The 18,230-nt window shown below is 40.2% G+C and overlaps 1 protein-coding gene and 2 non-coding genes across 7 annotated transcripts in view; 1 reads left to right on the top strand and 2 right to left on the bottom strand.

The window, feature by feature from the left end:
- Positions 1 to 18,230, top strand: part of GNPTAB (N-acetylglucosamine-1-phosphate transferase subunits alpha and beta) — an 82,592-nt gene that overhangs the window by 31,940 nt on the left and 32,422 nt on the right. For all 5 annotated transcript variants that reach the window (XM_068560590.1, XM_068560589.1, XM_068560588.1 and 2 more), the window contains 3 exons: positions 1,810 to 1,929; positions 3,003 to 3,044; positions 5,771 to 5,976. In XM_068560590.1, the coding sequence (XP_068416691.1) occupies positions 1,810 to 1,929; positions 3,003 to 3,044; positions 5,771 to 5,976 (368 nt within the window). The remainder of the gene's footprint in view (positions 1 to 1,809; positions 1,930 to 3,002; positions 3,045 to 5,770; positions 5,977 to 18,230) is intronic.
- Positions 7,847 to 7,953, bottom strand: LOC137776020 (U6 spliceosomal RNA). The gene has a single exon (XR_011076142.1). It is a non-coding gene; the product is annotated as a U6 spliceosomal RNA (small nuclear RNA).
- LOC137776022 (U6 spliceosomal RNA) lies at positions 9,218 to 9,324 on the bottom strand. The gene has a single exon (XR_011076144.1). It is a non-coding gene; the product is annotated as a U6 spliceosomal RNA (small nuclear RNA).

The following is an 18,230-nucleotide window of genomic DNA, read 5'->3' as shown; positions in this document are numbered from 1 at the left end:
TTCATCTCTTCTTATGCTCTTCCCTTTGCTCCTGTCGTCTCTGCCACACTGGCCTCTAGTTCCTTAACCATGCCAGATAGGCAGCTGCCTCAGGGCATTTGCACATGATGTTTCCCTTCTCTGGGCTCTTCTTCCCCAGTTGCCCACACGGCCTGCTTCCTCACTTCCTTCATCTCTTTGCCGAAATGCCACCTTCCAGTAAGGCCATCTCTGCTCTCCCTGTTTAAAACTGACCCCCCACTTAGACATACTGTGTATCCTCATTTTCTGCTTTATTTTCTTTATAACATGGAACATCATCTGACTTCACTTATTTGGTTTATTTCCTGTCTTCACCTTTCTAGAATGTAAGCTTCATGAAGGCATAGATTTTGTTTTCTTTGTTTAGTGCTGAGTCCCCAGCACCTAGAACAGTGCCTAGCACATACTGAGTGCTCAGTAAATACTTATTCAACAAATGGATAAGCACTCCTTTCATCCAGTCATCTCACCTACTTCTTTTAAGCTATAAGTGTTTTTTAATTTTTTATTTATTTTTTAATTTTTTTTAATGTTTTTTTATTTTTTTCCTTCCATAATTTGAAAGATTTATCCACCAAACTGCATTTGTTTTCCCCTGAGATAATTAACCCTGTGGCCAAAAGTCATGTTTTGGTTAGTCTTCGGAGCCCTTCGTGCTGCCGCGGGCCCGATCCTGTGCCTGGCCTGTGAGAAAGACAAAAGGAGAGTAAGCTTGGGTCCTTGGCCGAAAAAAAAACCCAGCAACCAAAAAAACAACCCCCCCCCCAAAAAAAAAACCCCCACAAAACAAAAAAACTGTACTGTTTCTTGGAAAAGATCAAACCTGAAACAGCATTATCCAAATTATGTCTATGTCACTATGAACGCCTGTGTTGTAGGTCTGGAGTAGGCTCTGAAAGATGGGTAGGATTATGGTAAGTTGATGAAGGAAAGGAGAAGAAAGCTTTCAGCAGGGGTAAAACCTGAACAAAAACACTGAGATGGAGCTTAGACAGGATACTCAAGAATTAAAAGCCTGCCTGACTCCTTGGGGGTAAGATAGTAAGGGAAAAATCAAGCAGGTTCGGAAAGGTCTTCTATGCTAGTGTTTCAAGTAAATCATTGAGTTCCTCACGTTGCAGGCACAAATCCTAATCCTCTGGGTACTTGTTTCCTGCTGCCTTGGAGCTTACATTCTGGGGAGGGACACATGAATTACCAGTGTATGTAACATGTTAATTGTTTAATAGGTGATTATTGCTATGAAAAACAAAACAAAACAAAACAGAGTAGGGCAAACAGGATGGGGAGGGGCCAGGCTTGGGGGCAGCTGGGAATGGGAAGGCTGTAGCATTAAAGAGGGCCAGGTCTTCATTGTGGACTGCTGGCTAACTCTTTTTTTGGTAATTTTGTTTAAGCTTCTAATTTCTTTTCTATGTTTGGCTGCATTTGTATCCCAGCTTTCTCACTTGCTAAACTGAGAATGTAGCAGTTTAAAGTGAGCTTCTAAGACCTCCCCCACAGCCTTAAAACTGAAGGGACAACAGCCTCTACCGGGTAGTTGTGATGATCAGACGATGCAAAACTGCATAAAGTGTCTAGCAGAATGCAACTCACAGAGAAGGTGCTCAGTAAATATTAGTGCCCCAGCCCCAGTCTGAAAGCATGTAAGTCGGTGATATACGCCATGGTTGGATTACCTTTTCGCTGAATTTTTCATAACCTCTGAGTTTAAACCCTGTTATGCTCTTATTCCCAAGTATGTTGGAAAAGTGCATATAAGCTGGAGGACTTGTGGTTTTACCCTAGGCTCTGTCTGCCCATGCCGATCGACGTGGTTTACACCTGGGTGAATGGCACAGATCTTGAACTACTGAAGGAACTGCAGCAAGTCAGAGAACAGATGGAGGAGGAGCAGAAAGCAATGAGGTAAAACTGATTGTCAGAAAACAAAACACAAAAAGTTCTACAATTATAACTAATGGTACATTTCAGAAGGTAGATGATGTTTACACTGCTATTCAAACAAGAATCTGCATCTCAAATTCATGCCGTTACAAGATTCTGGCAGTCATGCAACCAACCCTTGTTTCTTGGCGCCCAAGGACGACTCGGCCACTTTGGTGAGATCTTGGCCTCACTTTGTCAGGTGGCCATCTCATGAATGTGGTGCTCTAGTGATGCCTTGGTCTCCAAAGGGCCTACAGGTGGAGGAGCCACCTAAGGGAGCCCTGGGCTTCCTACTCATTCAGTCTGAGTCCCAGATGTGATAGCTTCATGAAGTAAGGTTTTATTATGCAAAATTGCTACACAGTAAGATGGATTAGTCCCTTGAAAATAAAACAGGCCTACAGACATAAGTTTTTTTCCATTTGATAAAGGCAGTAAAAAGTATATTTGTTACCCTTTTTAATATCAAATAGTATGCTATGGAACTAAAAATCTTGGTAATTTTTTTAAATATGGAATTTTGATTATCTTACTTACTTTATCTGGGAGAAGTACAGTGGGCTTCTGGAGAGCCTTCTGAGCTGGAGATCTGGCTGATGTAACTTCCCTTCTGATTCCTCAGGAGTATTTACTGAGAATTTCCCCATTCATTTCTTTGTAAATGTTATGGGTGCACCCTAGTTGCAGGTCTTTGGCCATGTTATACTGCAACACATTTGTCTCTGTCTCTGTCTCTGTGTTCCTCCCCAGTGCATGAAAATCACTTTGATAGCCTCGTAACTATGTTTTACTAGTAAAATGTAAAAGCTTATATCTTAAGTAAACTTTTGTGGTTACTGTGGGTGGTACATGATAATATTTGTTGATCATAGCATATTAAAATGTATCATTTATTATGCATCTTAAATGTTATACACAGTACAGTACTTCTTAACTTACTGGTTGGTTCTCGTGGAGTAACCAGGAAAATCAATGTTGTTAAGTTCCCTCATTCACATGTAAGGCTAGCACTAGTCCATGCATATATAATGAAATCTATTTGCTTTCACTAGAGAAATCCTTGGGAAGAACACAACGGAACCAACTAAGAAGAGGTAAGCATTTTGATTTTCCTCTCAGTAATGAAAATCAAAGGAGTGAGGTGAACTGTCTAGGTTCTTCTCCCTTGCTTTTGTTGAGTACACAACAAAACAGAGTAAGTACTTTTTACTTACTCTGTTGCTCCTGTTCAGTCCCCCTTCTTTTGGTTTTTGACCCCCAGATTAAGTGCATCCATTAGATGAGAAAACAGAGGCACAGCTGATTGAGAACTCTGGTTATTCTGGTTGTAGCTAACCAAAGCTTTATCGTTTCTAGATACGTTAGGTAAGGTTTTTCTTCTTTGTCGTTTCCATTAATCTGTCTTGATGTGCTGTTCTCTTGGTTCACTTAAGTCTAACTTACACCAGTGTTTTCATTTATAGAATCTATGTCCATTGTTTAACTATGTGTTCAGTGTATATTTCCTTATCTTTAAAAGCTGTCATAGTTGGATGTCTTATATTTAAGGACTTGGGAAGGAGATTTAACCCAATGACAAGAATCAGATGATCTGTCTTGATTTGAATCATACCTGACTCTGATAGGTCCTTAAAACAAGACTGTCTCACTAACAAGCGGAAATCTCTGTTAACTGCCACTTCCCCACTGAACCATTAGACTTAAAATAGAAGAGTTATTCATAGAAATGATCCAAAAGTGCCTTCTGAATCATCTGTTAATGTTAATTATGCATATTTATTTATAAATATCTATTGCTAATACTGTTATTTTTGTTTATTTTTTAATTAATTAATTAATTTTTGGCTGCATTGGGTCTTCGTTGCTGCGCATGGGCTTTCTCTGGTTGCGTCAAGCGGGGGACTACTCTTCATTGTGGTGCGTGGGCTTCTCATTGTTGTGGCTTCTCTTGTTGCAGAGCACAGGCTCTAGGTGCACTGGCTTCAGTAGTTGTGGCTTGTGGGCTCTAGAGCCCAGGCTCAGTAGTTGTGGCGCACGGGCTTAGTTGCTCCGCGGCATGTGGGATCTTTCCGGACCAGGGCTCAAACCCATGTCCCCTGTGTTGGCAGGCGGATTCTGAACCACTGCACCACCAGGGAAGTCCCCAAGACTGTTATTTTTAAATGACTTTTAAATTAAAGCAGTGATGCAACGTTACAGAAAGGTCGAGAGGAAAGAAAAGAACAAACTCACATAATTCTTTGGCCCTCACTCAACAATTATGATCATTTTCTTATTTCCTTTTCATGTATGTTTTTATAGTAAATAATTTATAACCTTTGCAATTTTGTATCCTACTTTTTATTTTATATAATCATACACATTTCTATGTTGATAAATTATCTTAATACTTCTTATCAATTTTAATAGTTATATAATATTCCATAAAGTAACTGGACTATAATTTGCTAAATGTTGGGCACTGCCATATTTTCACTTTGTAAATATTTTGTGATATTATATTTGGGTCTATGGCATTTTCTGTGTGTGGGTTTGTTGTTTTTCCTGTTTTTGTTTCTCTTCTACTTGGACTGGATTCCTGGACATAAACTACTGAGGAAGAAACGTATGTATGTTTTCATGGGTCTGAAGAAGTATATATGTATAGATAATGTAATTGCTTTTCCAAAGAGGAAATGGGGAACCCATCTGGAGGGATACCCGCAGAGTTTGAGAGGAATAGGCTTGCTGCACTTGCACTAACATTGCATCATCATTTTTTGAGGGGTGCTAATTTAGTTAAAAGGTCATTGTTTTCTTTTGCATTTCTTTGAATATTAGTGAGGTTGCACAATTTCATGTATAGTCTGTTAACTGGTCATCTCCCACCTTCTGAGTTCTCTAGCTGTGTCCTTTGCCCATTTGTTTATTCTAGGTATTTCTTACGTTTAGACAGGAATATTTCATGTAACTTCATAGAACTTTGTCACATTTGCTTTTGTTTGCCTCAGTGTCCTGTCATATTCAGTGTACTTAATTGTATTCTAGTTGGAATTGGTAAACTGTTTCTGATAAGATGACACTCTGTTAACCAGAATTTATCTACTTCCTAATCTGTCTGATATTGGGCTTTACTGGAATTACAAATAATGTTTAAAACAATAGTAATGAAGTGCTTAATTTCTTGTACACCTTTGAGTTAGTAAATTTTGTGGCAGTCTTATTTTATTTTTTAAATTTGTTTAATTATTAATTAACTTTTTTTTGGCTGCGTTGGGTCTTCGTTGCTGCGCGCGGTCTTTTTCTAGTTGTGGCGAGCAGGGGCTACCCTTGGTTGCGGTGCATGGGCTTCTTATTGCGGTGGCTTCTCTTGTTGCGGGGCATGGGCTCTAGGCCTGTGTGTTTCGGTAGTTGTGGCATGTAGGCTCAGTAGTTGCAGCTCACGGGCTCTAGAGAGCAGGGTCAGTAGTTGTGGCGCACGGGCTTAGTTGCTCCGCGGCATGTGGGATCTTCCCGGACCAGGGCTCGAACCTGTGTCCCCTGCACTGGCAGGTGGATTCTCAACCACTGCGCCACCAGGGAAGTCTGCAGTCTTATTTTATTAACAGGAGTTTGAAAGCTCTATCTTTCGAGTTGTACTTGTTTGATAATTTTATGCCATACTTGCTAACTTACTAAATTTTTATATTCTTGTGATAAAATTCCTTGTTTATTGAAAGATTATGATTTTTAAATAAAATATAGGAGAAACACCTGTGAAATTTAGTAGTACCAACAAGCTTTTCAGTGTTGATTAAATTTTCAAGCATGTAGTTGTGAGCATGTTCATGTCTCTTTCCAGTGAGAAGCAGTTGGAGTGTTTGCTGACACACTGCATTAAGGTGCCAATGCTCGTCCTGGACCCAGCTCTGCCGACCAACATCACACTGAAGGACCTGCCATCTCTTTATCCTTCTTTTCATTCTGCCAGTGACATATTCAACGTTGCAAAACCAAAAAACCCTTCCACTAATGTCTCAGTTGTTGTTTTCGACAGTACAAAGAATGGTAAGATCTTCTTGTGGGTATTTTAAAATCATGTTATCATTGGATGTTGGAATAACAAAATTTTGAATAGAACAGAATTGGTTCACTTTTAAAGAAATGCTTGATAAACTAAAAATGTAAAAAGGGGCGCTGCCATTGTATTTCAGCCCTGCTGTCAGAAAGGGATTACATCTATTTTACTCTGTGTAATACACATGCCTTCCTGTGCTGTGGTCAGGACCTTAAACCTGGTACTCAAATTTACTGTATTCTCTTGGCTGGGAGTTATTCAGGAGGCTTTATTTTTTTTCTTTTTTCTTTCAAAATTCCTCAGCTATGTTGTTTTCTGCAGCTTGGACTGACCATACTTGGAGCATTCATACTTTAAGTTCTGAAACATCTGGTTATGCAGTTGATTTGGCCCGATAATAGAATTAAACTTGTAATTCTTGACCTAGAACTGCACCTGCATCCTTAGAGATCCCGTCCTCTCCTCGGCCACTGAGCTGCTGAGCCCCACGCCTGCGTCTCCTTCAGTCATCCTTCCTCTTGTCTCATCCTTCCTCTGCACTGAGTGACTCTCCCAGGAAGCTCTGTTTTCACTTGTGTAAAATGAAAACTGTCGCATTCTCTTTACAGCCCTGTTCTCAAGTTCCCATTCTTTCAATGTCGTACCTCCCAGCCTAAATCTTTGGAACCATCTTTGACCCGTTCTTACTCTAACCAGTAATCCGCCTCATCCTATGACTTGCTTTTTTGCAAGAACCTTAGATTCTTACCTTTCATACTCATCAGATTTCTTCTACACCAGACTGAGTTTCTTCACCCAGGCCCCAATAATAGATGCCTATCTGCTCTGCTGGCCTCTAAAGTTCTTCTCTGATCTGTCTAGCATGAAACTGATAAAATCAGAGTTTTCCAATTTGTTTACAGTTGCTATCTCTTTGGAGAGAATAATAGTAGTATATATTTGTTTTTCACATGGATACAAACTCCTCTTGCTGGTGTTCTAGATGGAGCTTTAATTGCCTTGGTCCTGCCCATTGGCCCTCGCATCCCTGCCCTCCTGGCATCTCCTCACAGCCGTCGGCGTCTTCTCACAGATGTGGGGCTGCCTGTCCTGAGCCTCTTCCTCTCCCAGCCCATCTCCTTTTCTTTCCAGCCCCCTCTCCAGTTCTGTCTCCATGAAGATCCTGGGCTAGTACATTCACAATGATTTTATTTTTCTGTATCCCTGTAGTACTTGTAACCTAATTCACAACTTAGTTTTTGACTGCACAGGAGTTTATGGTGTTCTCATCTAATTTCTTTTTTTAATTCATCATTTATTTTTAACATTTTATTTTATTTATTTATTATTTATTTATTTATTTTGGCTGCACTGGGTCTTTGTTGCGGCACGTTGGATCTTTGTTGCGGCATGTGGGGTCTTTAGTTGTGGCATGCAGACTTCTCAGTTGCAGCATGCGAGCTCTTAGTTGCAGCATGCATGTGGGATCTAGTTCCGTGACCAGGGATTGAACCCGGGCCCCTGCATTGGGAACGCTGAGTCTTACACACTGGACCACCAGGGAAGTCCCTCATCTAATTTCTTTAGGGCAGACACCTTATCCTCACCATTTTGTGTCCTGAACACTGTCTAACACAGTGCTCATTTCCTGGTACTTATTATTTGTCATTTGAAAGGAAACTATAACTTTTCTAAGCACAGATATCTCCCCTTCACCCTATAGACCTGTTTCTGAACTACTTTGTATAACTAACTTTTTTTTTTAACTTATAATTACTGTTTATTTTATTATCATTATTATTTACAGTTATTATTTACACATCTTTATTGGAGTATAATTGCTTTACAGTGGTGTGTTAGTTTCTGCTTTATAACAAAGTGAAAAATATGGAACGCTTCATGAATTTGCATGTCATCCTTGTGCGGGGGCCATGCTAATCTTCTCTGTATCATTCCAATTTTAGTATATGTGCTGCTGAAGCAAGCACTAACTAGCTTATTTTTAAAATATAGGTTATATTTGAAAATATATAGGGAAAGTACTGGGGTAATTTTTGACAAATTTAACAAGTTATATGATTTATTGTTTTGCTAAATTTAGCTTTGTTTTTAATTTTTTTATTTTTTTCTTTCTCTTTATTTATTTTTAACATCTTTATTGGAGTATAATTGCTTTACAATGGTGTGTTAGTTTCTGCTTTCTAACAAAGTGAATCAGCTTTACATATACATATATCCCCATATCTCCTCCCTCTTGCATCTCCCTCCCACCCTCCCTATCCCACCCCTCTAGGTCGTCACAAAGCACCGAGCTGATCTCCCTGTGCTATGCAGCTGCTTCCCACTAGCTATCTGTTTTACATTTGGTAGTGTATATATGTCCATGCCACTCTCTCACTTCGTCCCAGCTTACCCTTCCCCCTCCCTGTGTCCTCAAGTCCATTCTCTACGTCTGCTTCTTTATTCCTGTCCTGCCCCTAGGTTCTTCAGAACCTTTTTTATTTTTTTAGATTCCATATATATGTGATAGCATACGGTATTTGTTTTTCTGACTTACTTCACTCTGTCTTACAGTCTCTGGGTCCATCCACCTCACTACAAATAACTCAATTTTGTTTCTTTTTATGGCTGAGTAATATTCCATTGTATATATGTGCCACATCTTCTTTATCTTTTCATCTGTCAGCGGACACTTAGGTTGCTTCCATGTGCTGGCTGTTGTAAATAGAGCTGCAATGAACATTGTGGTACATGACTCTTTTTGAATTATGGTTTTCTCTGGGTATATGTCCAGTACTGGGGTTGCTGGGTCGTATGGAAGTTTTATTTTTTGTTTTTTAAGGAACCTCCATACTGTTCTCCATAGTGGCTGTATCAATTTACATTCCCACCAACAGTGCAAGAGGGTTCCCTTTTCTCCACACCCTCTCCAACATTTATTGTTTGTAGATTTTTTGATGATGGCCATTCTGACCGGTGTGAGGTGATACCTCATTGCAGTTTTGATGTGCATTTCTCTAATGATTAGCGATGTTGAGCATCCTTTCATGTGTTTGTTGGCAATCTGTATATCTTCTTTGGACAAATGTCTATTTAGGTCTTCTGCCCATTTTGGGATTGGGTTGTTTGTTTTTATGATATAGAGCTGCATGAGCTGCTTGTAAATTTTGGAGATTAATCCTTTGTCAGTTGCTTCATTTAAAAATATTTTCTCCCATTCTGAGGGTTGTCTTTTCGTCTTGTTTATGTTTAAAAAATATGGAACGCTTCACGAATTTGCGTGTCATACTTGCACAGGGACCATGCTAATCTTCTCTGTATCGTTCCAATTTTAGTATATGTGCTGCCGAAGTGAGCACTAGTTTGTTTTGTTTTTTCTTTTTTTAAAAAAAATTTTTGAATTTCATTTATTTTTTTATACAACAGGTTCTTATTAGTCATCAGTTTTATACACATCAGTGTATACATGTCAATCCCAATTGCCCAGTTCAGCACACCACCATCCTCACCCCCCCATGGCTTCCCCCTTGGTGTCCATACGTTTGTTCTCTACATCTGTGTCTCAACTTCTGCGCTGCAAACCGGTTCATCTGTACCATTTTTCTAAGTTCCACATACATGCGTTAATATACGATATTTGTTTTTCTCTTTCTGACTTACTTCACTCTGTATGACAGTTTCTAGATCCATCTGCGTCTCAACAAATGACTTAATTTCGTTCCTTTTTATGGCTGAGTAATATTCCATTGTATATATGTACCACAACTTCTTTATCCATTCGTCTGTCGATGGGCATTTAGGTTGCTTCCATGACCTGGCTATTGTAAATAGTGCTGCAATGTGCATTGGGGTGCATGTGTCTTTTTGAATTATAGTTTTCTCTGGGTATATGCCCAGTAGTGGGATTGCTGGATCATATGGTAATTCTCTTTTTAGTTTTTTAAGGAACCTCCGTACTGTTCTCCATAGTGGCTGTATCAATTTACATTCCCACCAACAGTGCAAGAGGGTTCCCTTTTCTCCACACCCTCTCCAGCATTTGTTGTTTGTAGATTTTCTGATGATGCCCATTCTAACTGGTGTCAGGTGATACCTCATTGTAGTTTTGATTTGCATTTCTCTAATAATTAGTAATGTTGAGCAGCTTTTCATGTGCTTCTTGGCCATCTGTACGTCTTCTTTGGAGAAATGTCTGTTTAGGTCTTCTGCCCATTTTTGGATTGGGTTGTTTCTTTAATATTGAGCTACATGAGCTGTTTATATATTTTGGAGATTAATTCTTTGTCAGTTGATTCATTTGCAAATATTTTCTCCCATTCTGAGGGTTGTCTTTTCGTCTTGTTTATGGTTTCCTTTGCTGTGCAAAAGCTTTGAAGTTTCATTAGGTCCCATTTGTTTATTTTTGTTTTTATTTCCATTACTGTAGGAGGTGGATCAAAAAAGATCTTGCTGTGATTTATGTCAAAGAGTGTTCTTCCTGTGTTTTCCTCAAAGAGTTTTATAGTGTCCGGTCTTACATATAGGTCTTGAATCCATTTTGAGTTTATTTTTGTGTATGGTGTTAGGGAGTGTTCTAATTTCATTCTTTTACATGTAGCTGTCCAGTTTTCCCAGCACCACTTATTGAAGAGACTGTCTTTTCTCCACTGTATATCCTTGCCTCCTTTGTCATAGGTTAGTTGACTATAGGTGCGTGGTTTTATATCTGGGCTTTCTATCTTGTTCCATTAATCTATGTTTCTGTTTCTGTGCCAGTACCATATTGTCTGGATTACTGTAGCTTTGCAGTATAGTCTGAAGTCAGGGAGTCTGATTCCTCCAGCTCCGTTTTTTTCCCTCAAGACTGCTTTGGCTATTTGGGGTCTTTTGTGTCTCCATACAAATTTTAAGATGCTTTGTTCTAGTTTCGTAAAAAATGCCATTGGTAATTTGATAGGGATTGCATTGAATCTGTAGAGTGCTTTGGGTAGTATAGTCATTTTCACAATATTGATTCTTCCAATCCAAGAACATGGTATATCTCTCCATCTGTTGGTATCCTCTTTAATTTCTTTCATCAGTGTCTTATAGTTTTCTGCATACAGGTCTTTTGTCTCCCTATGTAGGTTTTTTTTTTTTTTAATTTTTATTTATTTATGGCTGTGTTGGGTCTTCGTTTCTGTGCGAGGGCTTTCTCCAGTTGTGGCAAGCGGGGGCCACTCTTCATCGTGGTGCGCGGGCCTCTCACTATCGCGGCCCCTCCTGTTGCGGGGCACAGGCTCCAGACGTGCAGGCTCAGTAATTGTGGCTCACGGGCCCAGTTGCTCCACGGCATGTGGGATCCTCCCAGACCAGGGCTCAAACCCGTGTCCCCTGCATTGGCAGGCAGACTCTCAACCACTGCGCCACCAGGGAAGCCCCTTATGTAGGTTTATTCTTTTTGTTGCAATGGTAAATGGGAGTGTTTCCATAATTTCTCTTTCAAATTTTTCATCATTAGTGTATAGGAATGCAAGAGATTTCTGTGCATTAATTTTGTATCCTGCAACTTTACCAAATTCATTGATTAGCTCTAGTAGTTTTCTGGTGGCATTTTTAGGATTCTCTATGTATAGTATCATGTCATCTGCTTACAGTGACAGTTTTGTGTCTTCTCTTGCAATTTGTATTCCTTTTCATTTCTTTTTCTTCTCTGATTGCCGTGGCTAGGACTTCCAAAACTATGTTGAATAATAGTGGTGAGAGTGGACATCCTTGTCTTGTTCCTGATCTTAGAGGAAATGCTTTCAGTTTTTCACCATTGAGAATGATGTTTGCTGTGGGTTTGTCGTATATGGCCTTTATTATGTTGAGGTAGGTTCCCTCTATGCCCACTTTCTGGAGAGTTTTTGTCATAAATGGTGTTGAATTTTGTCAAAAGCTTTTTCTGCATCTACTGAGATTATCATATGGTTTTTATTTTTCAGTTTGTTAATATGGTGTATCACACTGATTGATTTGCGTATACTGAAGAATCCTTGCATCCCTGGGATAAATGCCACTTGATCATGGTGTATAATCCTTTTACTGTGTTGATGGATTCTGATTGCTAGTATTTTGTTGAGGATTTTTGCATCTATGTTCATCGGTGATATTGGCCTATAGTTTTCCTTTTTTGTGGCATCTTTGTCTGGTTTTGGTATCAGGGTGATGGTGGCCTTGTAGAATGAGTTTGGGAGTGTTCCTTCCTCTGCAATTTTTTGGAAGAGTTTGAGAAGGATGGGTGTTAGCTCTTCTCTGAATGTTTCATAGAATTCACCTGTGAAGCCATCTGGTCCTGGACTTTGGTTTGTTGGAAGATTTTTAATCACTGTTTCAATTTCATTACTTGTGATTGTTCTTTTCATATTTTCTATTTCTTCCTGGTTCAGTCTTGGAATGTTATACCTTTCTAAGAATTTGTCCATTTCTTCCAGGTTGTCCATTTTATTGGCATAGAGTTGCTTGTAGTAGTCTCTTAGGATGCTTTGTATTTCTGCAGTGTCTGTTGTACCTTTTCCTTTTTCATTTCTAATTTTATTGATTTGAGTCCTCTCCCTCTTTTTCTTGATGAGTCTGGCTAATGGTTTATTAATTTTGTTTATCTTCTCAAAGAACCAGCTTTTAGTTTTATTGATGTTTGCTATTGTTTTCTTTGTTTCTATTTCATTTATTTCTGCTCTGATCTTTATGATTTCTTTCCTTCTGCTAACTTTGGGTTTTGTTTGTTCTTCTTTCTCTAGTTCCTTTAGGTGTAAGGTGAGCTTGTTTCTTGAGGTAGGCTTGTATAGCTATAAACTTCCCTTTTAGAACTGCTTTTGCTGCATCGCATAGGTTTTGGATCGTCATATTTTCATTGTCATTTGTCTCTAGGTAGTTTTTGATTTCCTCTTTGATTTCTTCAGTGATCTCTTGGTTATTTAGTAACATATTGTTTAGCCTCCATGTGTTCTTGTTTTTTACGTTTTTTCCCCCTGTAATTCACTTCTAATCTCATAGCGTTGTGGTCAGAAAAGATGCTTGATATGATTTCAATTTTCTTAAATTTACTAAGGCTTGATATGTGACCCAAGGTGTGATCTATCCTGGAGAATGTTCCGTGCGCACTTGAGAAGAAAGTGTAATCTGCTGTTTTTGGATGGAATGTCCTATAAATATCAATTAAATCTGTCTGGTCTGTTGTGTCATTTAAAGCTTCTGTTTCCTTATTTATTTTCATTTTGAATGATCTGTCCATTGGTGTGAGGTGTTAAAGTCCCCCACTATTATTGTGTTACTGTCGATTTCCTCTTTTATAGCTGTTAGCCGTTGCCTTATGTATTGAGGTGCTCCTATGTTGGGTGCATATATATTTATAATTGTTCTATCTTCTTCTTGGATTGATCCCTTGATCATTATGTAGTGTCCTTCCTTGTCTCTTGTAACATTCTTTATTTTAAAGTCTATTTTATCTGATATGAGTATAGCTACTCCAGCTTTCTTTTGATTCCCATTTGCATGGAATATCTTTTTCCATCCCCTCACTTTCAGTCTGTATGTGTCCCTAGGTCTGAAGTGGGTCTCTTGTAGACAGCATATAGATGGATCTTGTTTTTGTATCCATTCAGCAAGCCTGTGTCTTTTGGTTGGAGCATTTAATCCATTCACGTTTAAGGTAATTATTGATAATGTATGTTCCTATGACTATTTTCTTAATTGTTTTGGGTTTGTTTTTGTAGGTCCTTTTCTTCTCTTGTGTTTCCCACTTAGAGAAGTTCCTTTAGCATTTGTTGTAGAGCTGGTTTGGTGGTGCTGAATTCTCTTAGCTTTTGCTTGTCTGTAAAGCTTTTGATTTCTCCATCGAATCTGAATGATATCCTTGCCGGGTAGAGTAATCTTGGTTGTAGGTTCTTCCCTTTCATCACTTTAAGTATATCATTGCACTCTCTTCTGGCTTGTAGAGTTTCTGCTGAGAAATCAGCTGTTAACCTTATGGGAGTTCCCTTGTATGTTATTTGTTGTTTTTCCCTTGCTGCTTTCAATAATTTTTCTTTGTCTTTAATTTTTGCCAATTTGATTACTATGTGTCTCGGCGTGTTTCTCCTTGGGTTTATCCTGTATGGGACTCGCTGTGCTTCCTGGACTTGGGTGGCTATTTCCTGTCCCATGATAGGGAAGTTTTTGACTATAATCTCTTCAAATATTTTCTCTGGTCCTTTCTCTCTCTCTTCTCCTTCTGGGACACCTATAATGCAAATGTTGTTGCATTTAATGTTGTCCCAGAGGTCTCTTAGGCTGTCTTCATTTCTTTTCATTCTTTTTTCTTTATTCTGTTCTGCAGCAGTGAATTCCACCATTCTGTCTTCCAGGTCACTTATCCGTTCTTCTGCCTCAGTTATTCTGCTATTGATTCCTTCTAGTGTATTTTTCATTTCAGTCATTCTATTGTTCATCTCTGTTTGTTTGTTCTTTAATTCTTCTAGGTCTTTGTTAAACATTTCTTGCATATTCTCGATCTTTGCCTCCATTCTTTTTCTGAGGTCCTGGATCATCTTCACTATCATTATTCTGAATTCTTTTTCTGGAAGGTTGCCTATCTCCACTTCATTTAGTTGTTTTTCTGGGATTTTATCTTGTTCCTTCATCTGGTACATAGCCCTCTGAATTTTCATCTTGTCTATCTTACTGTGAATGTGGTTTTTGTTCCACAGGCTGCAGGATTATAGTTCTTCTTGCTTCTGCTCTGTGCCCTCTGGTGGATGAGGCTATCAAGAGGCTTGATGGGAGGGACTGGTGGTGGGTAGAGCTGACTGTTGCTCTGGTGGGCAGAGCTCAGTAAAACTTTAATCCACTTGACTGCTGATGGGTGGGGCTGGGTTTCCTCCCTGTTGGTTGTTTGGCCTGAGGCAACCCAACACTGGAGACTACCTGGGCTCTTTGGTGGGGCTAATGACAGACTGTGGGAGGGCTCAGGCCAAGGAGTACTTCCCAGAACTTCTGCTGTCAGTGTCCTTGTCCCCATGGTGAGCCACAGCCACCGCCCCCCCCCCCCCCCCCGCCTCTGCAGGAGACCCTCCAACACTAGCAGGTAGGTCTGGTTCAGTCTCCCGTGGGGTCACTGCTTCCTCCTCTGGGTCCCGATGCGCACACTACTTTGTGTGTGACCTCCAAGAGTGGAGTCTCTGTTTCCCCCAGTCCTGTTGAAGTCCTGCAGTCAAATCCCACTAGGCTTCAAAGTCTGATTCTCTAGGAATTCCTCCCTCTGTTGCCAGACCCCCAGGTTGGGAAGCCTGATGCGGGGCTCAGAACCTTCACTCCAGTGGGTGGACTTCTGTGGTATAAGCGTTCTCCAGTCTGTGGGTCACCCACCCAGCAGTTATGGGATTTGATTTTACTGTGATTGCGCCCCTCTTACCGTCTCATTGTGGCTTCTCCTTTGTCTTTGGATGTGGGGTATCTTTTTTGGTGAGTTCCAGTGTCTTCCTGTCGATGATTGTCCAGCAGCTAGCTGTGATTCTCGTGTTCTCACAAGAGGAAGTGAGAGCACGTCCTTCTACTCCGCCTTCTTGGTTCCTCTCCCGTTAGCTTTGTTTTTTAAATTGAGGTTTCCTTAAATTAAGGTACTCTGATAACACTTCACCTTAAGAGAAAAAAGAATGACATTATGTTAGCAGTTATAACTCAGTTATAACGTCTATGGAGAGAATCTTGGGTTTATCTCTACTAATTTTATAACATATTGGAGACATAAAAGATTATAAATTTTGTTATAAGTAAAATTTGTGTTAAACGACAGTCTTCTAAACGCTGTTTTTGAATTTCCACTTGGGTTTTTATTTGACTATCCTACTATTATATTGATTCATTCAGTAAAGATTTGTCGAGCCCCTGCTCTGAGTTGGTTGTTGTTCTAGGCAAACAGCAGAGAAAAAATGGCACATTCCTGCCTTCATGGAGCTTCCATTTTTAGTGGGCCACAAACTCACTCTTTATCATCCTTAGTTTTTGAGATCCAGGATCACAAAATTCTTTGTTAAAGGACCAGGTAGTAAATATTTTAGGCCTTGTGGGCCCAGAGGCAAAATGGCAGATATTATGTAGGTATTTGTATAAACATTTAACCATTTTAAAATGTCAAAATTGTGTTTAGCTTGGGGCCATACTAAATCCAGCAGTGGCTAGATTTTAGACCATGGACTGCCAAACCCTTATCTAGATTAAAAAATTTTAGCCATGTTTGGCATTTTTCAAAAATCTCATTTAACCTCTTTCCAGTTAATCATTGAGATCTGTTGATTTTTTTCCTTCTCAAATGTGTCATTTCTGCCCCTCTCCCGGTTACCCTTCCACTTCCCTTGTGTCCACCAACTGGACAGTCCTCCTGCAGTCAACCATCCCGCCCTGTGGCCGGGGCCTGCGTCTCCTCAGCAAAATGGTTTTTCCAGTCAAGCTTATCCCTTTGATGTTTAGGAAATGAATTTCCTCCTGTGACACTTGATTTTACCTCTGGACTACATTGACTTTTACAAGGAATTACAAAGTGCCTCCTTACAGCTCTCTCACACTGATTAAATTTATACCCACTGGGATCCTACAGAACTAATGTAATCCCTTTCCTGTGTGACGTTTCTCCTTCTTCCTTTAGCTGTCTCTTAGGGGCTTGTCTGCACCCTAGTTTGCTCTTCTCAGAATGAGCTTTAGTTTCTATCACTGTAAAAGTGTTTCAACTGGAATTGAACATTCTGTTTCAGTGTGGTTCAGTCTTCAAAGAGATCGGGACTCTTCATTCGTGAAGTGTTTATTGAGTGCATACTATGTGCCAGGTACTATTCTCAGTGCTGAAGATGCAGCAGTGAGCAGATGGACAGAAATCTCTGCCCTCATCAAACTTACATCTTGGGGGGCTTCCCTGGTGGTGCAGTGGTTAAGAATCCACCTGCCAATGCAGGGAACATGGGTTCGAGCCCTGGCCTGGGAAGATCCCACATGCCGCGGAGCAACTAAGCCTGTGCGCCAAAACTACTGAGCCTGCGCTCTAGAGCTCGCATGCCACAATTACTGAGCCCGCGTGCCACAACTACTGAAGCCCACATGCCTAGAGCCTGTGCTCCACAGCAGGAGAAGCCACTGCAATGAGAAGCCCGTGCACTGCAACGAAGAGTAGCCTCCGCTCGCTGCAACCAGAGAAAGCCTGCACACAGCAACAAAGACCCAACGCAGCCAAAAATTTAAAAAATAAATAAATTTAAAAAGAAATTTACATCGTGGCAGAGGGAGCCAGACAATTGATACAACATACAAGTAAATTATATAGTTTGTAGGAGATAAATGCTGTAGAGAAAAATTGAGCAGGGGAAATTGAGTGGTAGGGCAGACTCCCCAAGAAGGTGATTTTTGAGTGAAAATTTAAAGGAGGTGAGAGAGCCAGCAATATGAATATGTGGGAAGGAGTGATTCTCCATATATTCCTTATATATAAGGTAAGTGGAATAGCCAGTGCAAAGGCCCTGAGGCAGGAGGGTGTCTGACCTGTTTGAAGAAGAGCAGCGAGGCCAGTATGGCTGGAATAGAGTGAACCAAGGGGCAGAGGCCAAGAGATGAGCCCAGAGAAGTCACAGGGACCAAATGGTATAGGCCTCAGTAACCACAACGGGCTTCAGCTTCCAATCACAGTGCGGTGAGGAATCAATCATTGGAGGGTTTGAGTAGAGGAGTAATGTGATGTGACTTACGTTCCAGAAGGATCAGTCTGGCTGCTGTGGTGGGAGTAGACTGAGGAGGGGCAAAGCTTGTAATAATTCAAGCAAGAAGGAAGGGGGCTTGGATCAGAGTGGTGGTGAGAAGTGGTTGGACTCTGGACATTTTGAAGGTCAGCTCAACAGGGTTTCCTGATGGGTTGGTATTGGGGAATGTCACCCTTCTTACTCTAAGCCCTCTTCTTCTGCTTAAAAGCACAACATTGGGATGGAAACTCAGTATGGCCTGAGCATTACTGACTCATACTGAACTCACTGGCTGCTAAAACTCCTAAGTCTTTTTAAAAATCTTACATGTGCTAATGCTCAAATACCCCTTTTATTTATTTAAAAAAATTTTTTTTCAAGTACTCCTTTTAATTTTTACTTGGTTTGTTGCCAAGTTAAAGATCTTACCTTCGTTTGTAGGAGATTTTATTTTGCTAGATTTGACTGACTGCTCCAAACAATCAAGGACTTTGGGGAACCCTTAGTCTGTTACCCAGGATAGTAGTTTCTCTGTCGGCTCCGTGTAAGCCCACACATTTCACAAG

Source organism: Eschrichtius robustus, chromosome 13 (assembly GCF_028021215.1).
Source record: "Eschrichtius robustus isolate mEscRob2 chromosome 13, mEscRob2.pri, whole genome shotgun sequence".
In the NCBI taxonomy this organism is placed as follows: domain Eukaryota; kingdom Metazoa; phylum Chordata; class Mammalia; order Artiodactyla; family Eschrichtiidae; genus Eschrichtius; species Eschrichtius robustus.
This window is presented reverse-complemented; position numbering and strand designations above follow the sequence as displayed.